This window comes from Ursus arctos, unplaced genomic scaffold (genome assembly GCF_023065955.2).
Source record: "Ursus arctos isolate Adak ecotype North America unplaced genomic scaffold, UrsArc2.0 scaffold_7, whole genome shotgun sequence".
In the NCBI taxonomy this organism is placed as follows: Eukaryota; Metazoa; Chordata; class Mammalia; order Carnivora; family Ursidae; genus Ursus; species Ursus arctos.
In genome coordinates, this window is record NW_026623089.1 from 52,958,629 (window position 1) to 52,973,735 (window position 15,107).

General features: G+C 55.1%; 1 protein-coding gene across 1 annotated transcript in view; it reads right to left on the minus strand.

The window, feature by feature from the left end:
- CDH23 (cadherin related 23) overlaps window positions 1-15,107 on the minus strand; it is a 403,304-nt gene that overhangs the window by 175,029 nt on the left and 213,168 nt on the right. Inside the window, exons 10-11 of the mRNA XM_057308495.1 lie at window positions 7,372-7,484; window positions 5,528-5,716 (exon numbers count right to left, since the gene is read on the minus strand). Of these exons, the coding sequence (XP_057164478.1) occupies window positions 5,528-5,716; window positions 7,372-7,484 (302 nt within the window). The remainder of the gene's footprint in view (window positions 1-5,527; window positions 5,717-7,371; window positions 7,485-15,107) is intronic.

A 15,107-nucleotide genomic window follows, 5' to 3' on the forward strand; every position in this document is an offset into this window, starting at 1 on the left:
GTGGAGCAGGTGGCTGAGGGGAGGGGGGCTCCCATGCGGCTTTGCTACATTGCCTGCTTCCAGCCTTGCCTCCTGGCAGCCCATTTTCAACACAGCAATCAGAGGGCTCCTTAAGAAAGGCGACTCAGAGCATGTCACCCGCCAGCTCCCCACTGGGCTCGTGGTAACAGAAAACAGCCCGGCCTGGCTCCCGCTGACACTGCCACCTCGCCCCCTACAGCTCTCTCCAGCTCCCCCCACCTCCGACCCATCTCTTTACTGCTCCTTGAAAATGCCCAGCCTTTTCGGGGGACTTCTGGCCTTGCGGGGGAGCATCTGCTGCCAGAATGTTCTCTCTCTGCAGATCGGTGCGGCTGCCTCTTTTACACCTCTTAACCTCAGCTCTAAGGGCACCTGTTTTGGAAGGCCATCTGGAACCGCTGAGTCAAAAATCGTCCCCCATGGCACCCCATCACTCACCCTGTTGATTGACCTCTTGACAATCATTTATTTTTACCTACAGTGGTGTTGGGGCCTAGCCCTCTAGCTTCCCTGCTGGGATGAAACAGAACTCTCGAGGGCAGGGACCACATCTTCAGCACTAATTCCTCAGTGGCGGGCACATAGTAGGCTTGCAAGAATGATCGTTGAGTGAATGCATACATCATCCCCCAGCTGTGTGGATTTCCACAGAGGCCCTCAGAAAGGCCCGGGGGGGCCAGCACATTGACGATGTCTGAAGCCCATTCTCAAATGATTCCAGTTCCCAGAAAGAGCCAGAACCAGGCAGTAGAGGCCTCTCCAGGGGGGATACTGGCGCCCCACTCCCCTGCAAAAATCAAGGACAGCAGGAAACATGTTCTGAGAAGCTGTGCGTCAGAAATGAGACTGAAATGAAGTGGATGAAAGGCCCCCAGCTCCTGAGAAGAAAGGCGCAGGGCGGGTGAGGGGTACTGCCAAATGTCAGCTCTCCGAGTCCGCTGGGCGGGGTCGCGCACCATGCCAAACGGTATTTAAAACCAAAGCCCTTTGCTGGAATTTGTAAAGCAGCGGGCAGGGGCACGGATGATCCGCAGCAGAGGTGGGATGACGAGCACAGAGAATCTACTCGAAGGAGAAGAGTGGATTTTAGGACAACTGAACAGAAACTTGCAGCCATCCTAAGAACGTCACCCCACGCAGGTGGGAAAACAGGACAGGCCAGCTCAGCTCTGGGCAGGACTGGGGGTGCGGAGGGCTGCAGGCTTGGTCGGGCCAGGAAGAGCTGACCGGACTGGAGAAGACACAAAGAACGTGCTGCGGCCAAGGGCGTGGGAGAGGATCCGGTAGGAGTCCAAGTGGGTGAGTGTGCTGCTTATTTCTTGTGGCTTTCCAGAACACGGAGGAAGAGACAGGAGAACGCCCAGCAGCCGGGAGGAGGGGAATGAGGCTGCCGCAGCCTTCAATTCGAGAAACTCTGAGAGGAGTTCCACACCAAGGCTGACTCCTGGGGCCTTTGCCCTGAGATTTTGTTGTTGTTGTTGTGATTTGCATTACAACCATCTATTTGCATCTCAACTGTCATGTAGAGCAAATGGGTTGTTGGTGGTTTCAGCCCATCCTATCCCTTCCTTCTGGGGCTTCTGTGAGTTTTCTGTAGCTGGGCAAAGGAGAAGAAATTACTCAGTGGGACTTGACAATGAGGATGGAGTCCTTGGGAGATAGAAAGGGCTTCTTTCAAGTACCATTGTTGTCTTGCATTTTCCTGCAGAGGCGAGATTCAGCAAGAAACTGGGCAGAATCTTCCGTCTGGTGGGGATGCCAGCATTGCCTAGTTTTTGTGAAGTAGATTAACATCCTTCTTGGGAGTAACTGCCACAAAGTGCTACCCGGGAAGTTAAACTGCTTCCTCTTTCCCTTTGTTTTCCATCTGCACCCTCTGCTGCCCCACTGTGGACTTCTGAAGTCACTGTCTTACACAATCGCAGGGGAACTGAACTTTCGCCCAGGGGCACGGATTGACGATCAAGTTTGGACAAAGCCCTGAGCCACCTCATGGCTACTTTTATCATTCAATCGTGCTTTAATTCAACCAGCACGCATTTCTGCAGTGCCTCCTAGGTGCCAGGCAGAGTGTGAGGCTCCGGGTTACACCGGCGGCAAAGGCAGCCCTGCCCCAGCCCTGCCCCTGCCTGAACCCTTCAGCTGAATCAGGGAGATGGTATGACTGAGGTCATCACGCTAATACCTGCAAAACCACATGCTCTCTGACTCTACCACAAAGTGACTTCACCTCTCTCAGGCTCCTTTCCCTCCTTCAACTCTGCTTGATGAACACATTTTTGCAACACGCCCAGCAAATCCAGCCACCTTCACCCCAGACACAAATCCCAACAGATGTATCCTCCCCTCAGAAAGAGAACCGGAAGAAATGACAGATTTTTAAAATGTCCTTTCACAAAAGATGTCTGATTGCTCTTTGAGGTTCCCTGGTTTTTCCCAGATTCCGGACGTTGGCAACGTGGCTGAACTACTCCACGCTGGGAACCTGGGGCCTGACCCTTGGCACCCAAGCCTGGGCCTTGGCGGCATTTACCCCCTCCAGATCCGGATCCCTCCAAAATTTTGGAGAGTAGAGAAGAGATGGGACACATAAAAAACCAAAACAAAACAAAAATTCCAAAAACAAAAAAACAAAAACAAACAAACAAAAAAACCCAGGGCAATTTAGAAAGCAATTGATTCCTCCCTCTTATTTAGGACTCGGCCCAAGACCACGTCTGGGATGTTTGGGTGCAGCTCTACCAGGACGCTGGGTTGTGACCCAGAGGACCTTAGGGTGGGGAGTCTGGGCTTCTGGGCTGTCTTTCTTCATCAGTAGTTCCCTCTCTGCACCTCACTGTGCCCTGGAGAAGTGGGGCCCTGCAGGGAGGAGGCCAACCCTTTACTGTCAGAGACACTGGCCAACTCCCTGGGGCAAGCAGTGAAATGGTCTCCGGTGGTGTTGGGCACCCCGTCCACAGCGTGGATGCCTATGTCTGGGCGGGGAGTGGCCACTAGAGGCAGGCTGGACCCAGATAGCCCTCAGCCTCCCCGCAGACACTTCCAACAGGCCTTCCAGCAAATTAGGACTGAGTTTAACCCCAAGGAGTCAGAGTGACCCTGAAACCCCCCAACCAGTGGTGGTGAGAAGGCCCTGGGGGTTCTGGCCCTGCTGGTGGGGATGCTCCCTGGACCCATCTGGTTAACATCTGGGTGTGTGCCAGGTACTGTGCTAAGTCCTACAGACTAGAGGTCTGGTCTCCTTCTCTATCCCGTGTTGGCATTCCCTGTGGCAGACCCAAATAGGTAGCTGCTTCCCCATATTCCACAGCCTTCTGGCAGTGAGGTGGGGCCATGTCCCTAGTTCTGGGCAGCAGTCTCAGGATGAAGCATAGAAGAGCTGGTGCTTGCCCCCATAGCTGTCCCCTCCCTCCTGCAGTGACTGATGTGACCTCAGAGCATGCACCTGAGTGACTACAGAGTGGGGTCTCCCTACCCACCTGTGCCAACGAGTAGTAATAAATCTCTGAGCAAGAAATAAACCTCTGTTTCAGGGTTAATTTGTGACTGCAAGAGAAAGATACATTTTCACACAGATGAGCAAAGTGACGCTTAGAAAGGGTCAATGACTCACCGAAGGTCGCGGAGCTAGTGAATGGCAAGGCCGGATTTGAACACAGGCCCCAGCTGATTCCAGAGCTTGGGCCATGAACCACTACACAAGCTGCCTCCCCTCTGGGTTGCCTCCAAAATCGAGCCCCGAGTCCTTGGTTTGGCGTTCAAGGCCCTCACGGCCTGTGTCCCAGCCCACCCTCCCACAAGCCCACTATGTAAACCCTGCTTCCCTCACACGGTACGGCCTGCTCCCTCCTCCTCACGGGTTCCGCCCTCCGGGCCTCTGTGCGCCACTGCCCAACCTGCCAGCCCTCCTGGCTGCCTTTCACCATCTGATTTGTGCCCCAACGCTCAGCCCTGGTCTCCCTTTCAGCATAGAGCTTTTGTTGTCCTCTGGCCCCTTCTTCCCCCTTCCTCAGCCGAGCTCTGGAGCCCTTGCTGCCCGTCGTCACTGGCCTGCATGCGGGGACCAGCGTCTCTGTTCTCTTGGACATTCATCATGGCCTGAAACCAGAGATGGCCCTTTCTCCCCAGGCCCTCACTCACACAGCAGTGTCTAAAGGGGGCGCTGCGCTCCCGGGGGACCAGAGCTGACCCACTGGGGTATGAGAAAATCTTGGAACTTGTTTTTATACCTGTTTATCTCCACCTTTTAAACTTCCCACATTTTTGCACAGGTTTAAAAAGTATCCACTACACGTGTGTAGTCACACTTGGTCCCATGGGCTACACTCCCCCAAGGGACCAAAAATAGCTCCTTGTAAACAGTAGGTGCTCAGTACATACTTCCCTTATCTCAGACAGATAGGTACGAGATGACTTAGCAGGAGGTGGGGGCCCGTGGCTCACGCACGCGCACACACTGTGGGGCTGACCTGCCCCCACGGACCTGCATCCTTGGTGGGGGCAGGGGCTGGCTGGGGCGGACGTGGACGGTGCGCAGTTAGGAGAAGCTGAGGGCAGGCAGACGGGTTGGGTCATGGCAGGACTGCTGGCCAGGTGTGCTGGTGGCTTGCTGAGCAGCCCCAGTAGAGAGGGGCAGGGGGAGCGAGCAGGAAGCCAGGCCTGGAGCAAGGCCAGTGAGGGAGTCCCACACTGTGAGGAGTAATTGCAGAGAAGCCCCTCAGGCTGGAAAACCGAATGGAATTCCTGAGCAGAGTGGACCGGCAGCAGCGGTGGTAATAAATAGAAGTGCTATTAAGGACTGTGGCTGCTGACAGGACTGTGGCTGAGACCGGCAGGGGCATGGGAGGGGCGGGGGGAGGCAGGCTGAGAGGGTCTCCCCAGCAGCATGGAAGCCTGTCCCATCCAGGCCTGGTGGGGCTCGGGCCCCATCCCGGAGCCTCCTCCCTCCTGTCGTTCCGGAGCTCTCCTTCCCTCGCGGCCCATGTCCCTTCATCTTAAGACTGGCCTCAGCCAGGGAGGCCCTGCAGGGGGCTGCAGGCTTCCCGGACCCCCGAAGTCTCCTTGTGGCCTGGGATCCCCTTGAAAGCACTTACGCTACTCACATGGAAAAGGAGTCATTACTACACCAAAAGCAGAACTAAGACTTTTTTCCAAGGTCGTATTTATACAACAGCCTCCAACTTTTAAAATATCTATTTTTTGGTGTAGTTTTATAATGTACATACTAGACCAACAGGAGGGGCATATATTTCTAAACAAATTCCTCAGTAAATCACTAACTGAAGAACTACTCGCTGCAGGCGTGTGCTCCAAGAGTTTTTGCAGGGGTGGGGGGTAGGCTGAGGATTAGAGACTGCTGATTTCTGCAGGGGACGAGGGCCGGCAATGTTTGTTTCTATGTTACAGATGGGTACTTGGAAGCCTAGAGATAGCTTGTATCTTTCCCAGGGTTGGAGGGCCCGGGAAGGGCAGGGGTCTGGACAGGCCACGCGTTCCCAGAACTCACCTCGTCCTTGTCCACCACCTGGATGAAGAGGGGTAGGGCAAAGCCCACCTGTGCGAGCTCGGTGATGGCCACGCTGTATTCAGAGCTGTTGAACTCTGGGGCATTGTCATTGATGTCAATGACCAGGATGTTGAAGGTTGTGGTGACTGTGGCATTGGAGGGGGTGCGGTCATCATTCAGCTCTGTGCCCTGCGGGGAGACGACAAACACCCCAGAGATGAAGGTGGCCATGATCACAATACCATCATTGACCAAGGCTTTCTCAATGCCAGGTCCTGTGCTTTATGCGGATGATCCCATCCCCTCACCACCATCCCGGGAAGAAGATTCTATCGTTAGCGTCCCCATTTTACCTTTGGGGAAACCGAGGCTCAGAGAGGTTAAGTAACTTGCATAAGGACACACAGTCAGAGTAGGTGTCAAACTTAGGCAGTAGGGTTCCAGAACCAAGGGGACAAGGCGGCGTAGTGATGACAAGACAGATTTGGGGGCTCATCAAGGGGCAAAGGGAGACTCCTTATTCAGTTTGGCAGATGATAGAGTGAGGTCAAGAATTTTTATGCTAGCAGGTAATCAAGACTTAATTTGGCATCTGCTATGGCCCAAACGCGGTGCTAGGTGCTCTGAGGGCCTGGGTCAGACTCTGGGAAAAATGGGCTCAGATCCTTGGGTGCCCGGTCTCTGCACCACAGCGCCCTGGCCCCCGAACACCCATTCCCAGTTTCCACTCAATCTTCTGAACCCAAACCTCCGGGCAGGAGGCGCAGGACTAGCTATCTTTTACCAGTTCCCTAGCAGATTTGGATTCACAGCCAAGTTTGGGGAACTCACCCTCACATTTTATATAAAGATGGAGGAACTGAGCTCGGGGTCCCGCAGTGAGCTGGGGGTGGCGCTGGGGTCAGGGCACAGTTCTCTCTGACTGGAACTGCGCCCCTCCACAGGAAGCAAGCAGAGAGGAGGGGAGGCAGAGAGGGGCCCCGTGGCCTGGTGGCTTGATGCTGGGTGGGCAGGAGGCAGTGTTAGCCCCCCTCCCCCTGCTGGCCTACATGTGCACCCTAGGTGGCGACAGAGGAGCCAGCTGGCAGGGGAGGGCTAATCAACAACCCTCCCAAGGTCAAGGAGAGCAATCAAGGGCCAGGCTGGGCTGCTCCATTCTCTTCAGGGTGGAAGGACCTCCTTCCCCAAGCTGCTCTTCTCAGGCCTTGTCCCCTCCCCAGCCTCCATTGATGGGTGGGCTGGGGAGGACCCCTGTGGACTAGACACAGTCTATACCCTAAATGGGTTTTGGGGGGAACGGCTCTGCAAATCAGAGATTTTAACTAAAACCTGCCATCAGTGGCAGGGGCTATGGGGGCCAGAGGGGTGTGGCTCTACCATACCTCGGGGGTGAGGACCCCAGCGGTTTTCACCTCTCCCCACTATGCTGCTGCTTCCTAACCAGGGAATAGCCCCCAGGAAGTGGTCAGAATTAGAAATGGGACAAACCCAGAAACGGGGTCAATATAAGAATTTGAGGCGGCTACAACAGAGAACTTGGAATCATGGGTAACAGTAAGTACCAAGGAGGAGCACCTCCCATATGCCCCCTCACTCCTCACATGGGGATAAAAGTCCTAACCCTATGTGATTGTTGAGAATGGCTGTGAGGTGCCCAGCACCAGGCCCTGACGTGGCCTACGCCTGGTAAGTGGGGTTCCTTCCTGACCGGGGCCCTGGCACGAGCCCCGGGAATCATGCAGGGTGAGAGGCCGGGGGCTTCAGCGGGGGCACTGCTGGAGGCTGGTACCACAGTGTGGGCACCCCTCCCCCCAGGACGCAGGTGCCTGCCACCTGGTCCTCACCTTCACGGTCAGGATGAAGCCGTGGCTGTACAGGGGGTTCTCCCGATCCAGCAGGCCGTTCAAGGTCAGTGCTCCGCTGATGTAGTCCAGGGCGAAGATGCTGTTGGTATTCCCTGCAAGAGAGAGTACCATTCCAGGTGTACCTGGGGCCCGGGGCAGGTGGCATGGGCTGCGCTCAAGGCTCCTCTCTGTGTATTAAGGACGAATCAGTAACTTAACACGGATGCTGGCCCAAGGAGTAATGGGAAGTGTTCTGGAAGACATGGCCCAGGCAGAAGACAGCACCGATTCATGGAGTGAGGACGTTCTGCTCCTCGGTCTTCTGTCTCTTGGAATGAGTCAAGGAGAAAGTCTGGGTTTGGTGCTAGTATGCCTACAGCATCTCTCTAGCACTTGCTTGTTTTCCTCTGTAACAGAGAGAGAGCAGGCTTCAGGCTTGGAAGCTTCCAGAGGGAGTGGTACTCAGCAGGGACTCAGTAACTGCTACGATCTGAACGCTTGCTTCCCCCCAGAATTCCTACGGCGACATCCAAAACCGCACAGTGGTGCTAGTAAGTGGGGCCTCTGGGAGGGGCCTCGGCCACGAAGGCGGAAACTTCATGGATAGAATTAATCTCTTGTAAAAGAGACCCCAAGGGATCCCATGCCCCTTCGGCCATGTGAGGACACAGTGAGGGATCACCATCTCTGAACCAGGAAGAGGGCCCTTACCTGACCGTGCTGACACTCTCGGTCTTGAATTTCCCAGCCTCCAGAATTGTAAGAAATAAATTTCTGTTGTTTATAAGCCACACAGCCCCTGGTGTTCTGATAGCAGCCGAATGGACTCAAGCAGAAACCTAGTTTGGTTTCCTTTGTGCTTATTTTTATGGTCATTTTCAATTCCATTCCATTCTATCCTATTCTCATTTTCTATTTAGCCATGATACAAGTTCCTTTTATAATAAATATAAGTTAAAGACCTAATTCAATCTCAAGAATAAGCATTTATTTTAAGTACCTCTTAAAACTTGAAGTACATATTTAAAGTACTGGCAAAAATCATACACAAGTGACACCAGCTCACATGGAGGCCACTGTGCCACCCGTCTCCCCCACTTCATTTCATGCTTCCCCCTATAGGCGCCCCATTTCCCATAGAGGCTTCCCCAGCTCCCCCAAATCACCAAGTTCATTCCCGCCTCCTCTTCTCTCTGTGTCCACCTTCCTCTCTTGGCCTCCCCTCTCATCTTCCCACCGAGTGCCACTGGTCCTCCTCTTCCTCTCCTCCTCCTCCTCTTCCAGGAAGGCGGCCTGACTTCTCTGGCTGACGCTCCATGCTCACAGGCAGCAGCCACTGTTCTGTTGGCTCTCCCATTGCTCCCTGTGTGTTCATGGGAACTTCCTGGCCAGCCTGAAGCTGGGGGACCTTTCATGGGTCCCTCAAGGAACCTGGCCAGTGCTGGGCACCCTGTGGCAAGCAGGTTGCTGAAGGATCACTGCTCCCGGCCCACCTGGGCCCCCCACCCTTATCCTTGTGCCCTTCCCTCCAGGCTATGGATTCACTTGGGCAAATCCCAATTCCACTCTTCTCTCTTCCTCATAACCAGTTTGTTGGTTCAGTCACATACACACGGCCACTCCTTCACAGAGTCAGCGATCTCCGGGGCAGGCATCCGCTGACCGGGCCCTGTGCTTGGTGTCGTGGGGGTGCGGATGTCAGTGTATCAGGAATCCTCACACTGAAGCCCCTGCAACCTGCTGAGGGGGCTTCGACATGCGCGAGAATCATCATCTCTGAGCTCACGGCAGGGACAGACTGTTTCCACATGGGAAGGCTCAAAGAAGGAAAGCTTCACAGAGGAGGTGGCAGTCATTCCCTGCACCGCCGTGGAGCCGCTGTGTGACCTTGGGCAACTCACGTAACCTCTCTGTGTCTTGGTCTCCCCATTTGTAATATGGGGATAATAACGGATCTACCTCATAAGGTCATGAAAATTCAATGAGTGTGAAACACACGCACACACACGCACATGCACACACACAGGCTCGGAACAGTTCCTGGCACAGAGTAAGTACTCACTAAGTATTGCGTGAGTGGGGCCCTGCGATGGGCAGGGTTGGGGAAGGGACGGAGGGACACTGGTTCCACAGGTAGGAACTAATCAATACCCAGGCCTTGACACACACAGGTGAAGCTACTGTATCTCCCCGCTCGCCCCCTGCCCTGTCACCCCTGCCCCGGCTCCAAAGGGATCTGTGCACAGTCAGGGGCTCATATCATCTCTTGGATCAACTGGGAAAAGAATAGAGCAGAGACAATGTCGTCTTCTAACTTTAGACGTTGGGACAAGGGCTGTTCTCGGCTAGTCCCCTGCTGGCCAGCCAGGGATCTGCTTCTACCTGGCTGGTAGCTACAGGCTGTCCTCCCCTGTCCTCCTGGTCCAGTGCAGGGGTTGGCTCAGGCAGGGGAGAGACAGCTGATGCTTACAGAGCCCGTTCAGGTCTCACATCAGTCTCAGACTGTGGGCTTTGGGGACTCTGACGTGCGGCCTGGCCAGGGAGTGGACATCACTCCAGCCTCCCCCTTGCCTGGAGCTTCCTCCATGGCCATAGAGAGACCTGGACACCTTCCTGCTGAGTAGGTGTAGTTGGGGGGGACGGGCTGCAAGGAGGCATAGACACGCATGAAGGGAAGGGGCTGTCTTTTTCTTTAGCCAGGAATTCCACTGCTGGGAAAACAGGAGGATGGATGCTTTCATCGGTGTGTCCGTTCAACAATTACTGAGCTCCTACGATATCCCAGAGACACATTCTAGCAGGGGATGCAGGCCTCAACCAGGTATTCACATCACAGGGTAATCAGGGTTGAGTTGGGGTGAAACATGGACATCACAGGGCCCTTTGGGGGCTGGGTTCTCTGAGCCCCTAAATGCTGAGCTGAAGGGCTGCCCTGAGGCAACACCTCCGAGCCTCTTGCCACCCATCACCCCCCATACCAGCGTGGGCCCCACTTCCTCAGCCCCCAGGGCTAGCATCCCATCATTCTGAATTTTCATAAAAATTTATTCTTCCCAATAAAGGAACCTATCAAATGTTAAACTAAATGTAATTCAATTTTTATCTTTGCAAGATTTTTCCTATAAATCATTCACAAACCAGAAGCCCCTTGTGGAATGGTGTGCTTTGGGTTTTGGCTTGAAAAATGGGGTTATCAACCCTGGTACACTCAGCTGGCCTCCCCACTCAGCACCTTTGCCCTGAAGATGGCCCTACTGCCCGGCCCCAACCCGAAGTCTGTCTCCAGCACATAAAATATCCCCTGACCCAGGCATTTTTCTCCAATTGGTACACATTCAAACTCAGGGACTCTCTCTCTCTCTCACACACACACACACACACCCCACTTCTCCTTATCTCTACCTGTGTGGAGTTCACCTCTCAGCCTCTTGCCAAGTATGAATCACCAACTCCCAGGGCCAACAGCCAGAAAGGGTTACACCCAGGAGCTGACAGGACCACCTGAGAGCTGCTGGCTCTGATGGTCTGTTGCCATGGCAATACAGGACCCCTGGGATGCTAAGCCCTGAGTCCCAAGCAGGGAGGGCCAAGGGCAGGCAGGACTCTTTCAAAGACTGATGGACTGATTAGATCACTCATCCATTTGAGTTCGTATTGAGCACCTACTGTATGCAAGGTGCTAGAGAATCAGTAGAGAAAAGCAGGCCAGGTTCCTGTCTCGGTCTCGCAGTGAAGGGCGACATTAATGATATAATCATGCTATTGAACCCATAAGTAAGGACTTGCTGAGCTCAGGTCCCTGAAGGAAAGCAACATGGCGCAGAGAGGTGGTTAAGATTATGCCCTTGGGAGGGCGACTGTATGGGTTCAGAGAGCTCTGCCTGTGGCTGGCCGGGTGAGCTTGGTCAAGTTACGGAACATATCTGGATGATTTCAGTTTTCTAGTCTGTAAATTGGGCTCACAGTAGTCCCCACCACAGAATGTTGTGGTGAGACGGGAAGGAGCGAATACAGCGCCTGGCACGCAGGACATTCTCCACACAGTTCGGCCACCTGTGCTTCACCGACATGATGCCGCCGTGGACCTCCTGCCCCACGCCCACCCCCATCCCACCAGCCTTGACTGAGCCAACCCTGTCCTCTTGCCAGGAGGGCCTCACAACCAAAAGCCCAAGTGTAGGAGTCGGTAGCCCCAAGGCCAAGGCCGAAGCCCACAGGGCATCTCATCAGGGCTCTGGCCTAGGGGTGGGTCACCATTTCCTTGCTCCTCTCCCTTAGCTCCCCTCCCACCATCCTCCCTTCCCCAGGGGGCTGTGGGCTTGGCAGCCACACAAACAAGTTTCTCTGCTACCCTGGAAGCTGATACCACCCTGTCAGCCCTCTGGTCTCCCAGACATTCTTTATCCTAGTCCCGTGGGGACTAGGGGGCCAGGGGAGGCTTACCCGGGACGCCTTTCACCTGTTCATCCCCCATTGCTGAGCAGAAGGGCAGCTGCTTCCCCTGGGTTGACAGGTGCTGTCCTAGGTGCGTGTGGATATACCTGGTAGGGGAGGGGTTCTGGGGTGGAGTGGAACTGCACCTCAGTGCCCTAAGGGTTCTGGGAACTGGTGACTTGAAGCTTTCACAAAAGAGAAGCAGCAGGTCCTTATCACCCTGCTGGTTCTCTTGGGGACAGCCACCTCTTCTAGGAGCTCTAGGCACCCAGACCTCTTCAGATTCCCAAAGGAAAGGCTGGGGGAATGTGGATTGAGTCTGCGAAAGCGTGAAAGACTGTCAAGGGGGCATCCCAGCCTTCTTTCCCTTATTTATTAAAAACAGTAGCTAGTACTTATCGAGAAGTTCCACGTGCCAGCACCGAGCAAAGCCATTTGTGCAGCCATGTTACTCACTCCTCACGATAACTTAGTAAGAACACAGCCTGTTCCCATGCGAGGAAGCAGCTTCGGAGACGTCAAATAACTTGTCCAAGGTCATGTGGCTACTAAGTGGCTGGCTTACAGCTCTCTTTCTTGCTGCACCGGCACTGGCCCTGCACACGTTTGCACCCACTCTGCACTTGGCCCCGTGCTAAGGGACAAGGAGATGCGGAGACACAAGAGATCATTGTCCTACATAGAATGGAGTGGTAACAAAGTTGCTTTTTTCTCAGGAGGGAGTTCTAGGTAAAAACACAGTACATTCTGGGAAGTTCTAGATCAATTCTTCCACAGCAGATTTAGGTAGCAGCAGAATGTCCAGGTGGCGATGTCCTCCAGGTGGTGGCAGGAGGGCCCACGATGGGGACTAGTAGGAAGGCAGGGCTGTGGGCAGGAGCTCTGAGCAAGCCAGGTGTTGATACACAGAAGGTGCTGGCAAGGCTACCTTCAGGGCAGACCTAGGGCTCCAGTGAGCATGAGCATGAGACTCTAGGGAGACTGGCAGTAGTCTGAGATGCAGGGGGACACTATATAGTGCCAGGTGCCTGGAGGCAGGAGAGGAGGAAGTTCTGAGAAAGAGTGGTCAGTAGGGTCAAGCAGCGCCGAGAGAGAGGCTCAGGAGAAGGAGGATCCGGCAGAGGCCAGTGGTTGGATCTTCAGATGCCCCCAAAGGTCAGACTGTGAGACACTGCGGGCAGGTGGGGCACAGATGCAGGGACAGTGAACAGATGCAGACCCGTGGGGAGTCACACACAAGGAGGGAGGCAGAGTGGCACTAGAGGGCGCAGCAGAGTCAAGCAAAGGGCTTCTGTGCTTTACGGAGGTGGAAGGCAGAGGGAGGAAGTGGGAGAGGGAAGGTGGATGGAGGGAGTGCGGGGGTTGGGGGAGAAGGTCAGCCTTGGGAAGCAGGAGGTGCAGCTCTTTTTGGGCCATGGGGACTAGCGCTCCCGCCGCCTTGTTCCTCAGAGGCTGAAAGCCTCTCCCCTTCCCCAGGCGCCCCTCCTCCTAGCTCCTGCCAAATCCCATCACTCCCACATCTTGTTCCTTTGTTATCTTGCTGGCAGCATCTTGACCCACAGCGAGCCAGGTCTGGGAGGAATGCAGTTAGCAAGTGGCTGATGGTGCGTGTGGGAACACAGGCACGACTTTCAATGGCTTTGTCTGCTCCGCTGGGCTAACAGCAACCCGGCCTACTGCCCTCCGAGTTAACGGAAAACCAATGGCTTCCACCCTGGTCCTTCCTATTCTTAAGATCCACGTCCAGTGTCACAGGCCTCAGGAAGCCAGTCCTGGGGGCCATGGCATCTCACACTCCTCTGAGCCCCAGCGCTGTGCTGCACTGTGGGGATGTCCCTGGTCCTCATAGCAAGACCCAGGGTGGCCTGGAGGATAGGGCCAGGGTCTCACACTTCTGTCCCCTGGGGGCACTCCCCCAGAAGGACGCCTGAGCAGCGGTTAGGAAGGGTCACCAAGTACACACTGGGTGGGGGCATGCTCCTGGCTGGTCCTGCCCTGGGGCTGGCGAGGGGAGAAAAGAAGAAAAAGTCCGTGCTTATGAGGAGTTCATGATCTGGTTTGGCTTCTGGGCCCAAATATCCATCCGCTCCAATGCCAGTCCCTGAATGGAGAACGGGGGCTACAGGGAGGTGACCTGGGGGACGCTGAACCCTCACCTGGCCTCTGACTTGCTCACTCCGCCCTCCTCAGGCCCGGGGTCAGGGACCCTTCCCAGGGAAGAGAGAACTGGGATTTGCACCCCCTTCTCTCTGGGGGTGTCTGTCTGGAGCCTGTTACGTCAACACCCAAGCGAAGACTGCCTACTGCACATAAACTGGCGTGATGAAAAAAGACCCAGGTGCCAGCTACAGATCTGCCACGTACAGGCCGCGAGACCTCCCGCAAACTGCTAATTCCTTCGAGCCGAAGTCCTCATCTGTATCGCGTAGATAACAGCTCCCACCTCACCAGGCTGGCTGAGGACCGGGCGTGATCACGTCAATAGAGGACCTACTGCACTGCCCGGTGCTCAGTGGGTGCGCGTTCTGGTCCCTGTTCCTTCTTTCCCTGCTACGCCTCCTGAATGGAAGAATCAGACGAGGGCGTCCCCAGGCTGCGGCGCATCTCATCCAGAAAGAGCTGCGAGGGGTCTCCCTACGACAGCCGACATGACTGTGTCTGGTCCCGTGCAGGGTTTTGCGTGCCTATCTTTTTCAATTTTCACATCCCACCCTTAGGAGATAGATACCGTCATCCCCATTTTACAGATAAGGAGCCTGAGGCACAGAGCAGTTAAAAACCCCTGGCCCCCAGTCATCCAGGTAGTGAGGGGTAGAATACAGAGTTAAACTCAGTGCTCACGAAACTAGAGTTCATGCCCCCCTCCCCGCCATCCACGGGCCCTGGATTTTCCTTCCTCCCGCGCCAGCGGTAGCCCGTGAGACAGCTAGCTGTATGTGTGCTGCTTTGACCCCCGGGGCCCGTGGGGCAGGCTGGCCTGTGGGCCCACCCTGGTCCTGTCTGGCCGTGTCACTGCATGATGAAAATTGGGAGTCAGTCTGGGACACGGGCTTTGGGCAAGATGTCTTATGAATTAAAAATTGTTACTTAGCCGCCTGCGGACAAAAGGGGCCGGCGTCCTGGGGGGCCCCTGGCTGGGCTGCATTCAACAGCTCTGGGATCAACATATGGCAACCGGCGGTGTGGGTTACCTCGGCTCTCAACCAGGGGAGGGGACACAGGCTGAGACCTTGCTGCCCCTCTGAAGGACCCTCGAGGAGGCTGGGGGTGTGTGTGGGGTGATTAGACCTACCCCCTCTCCA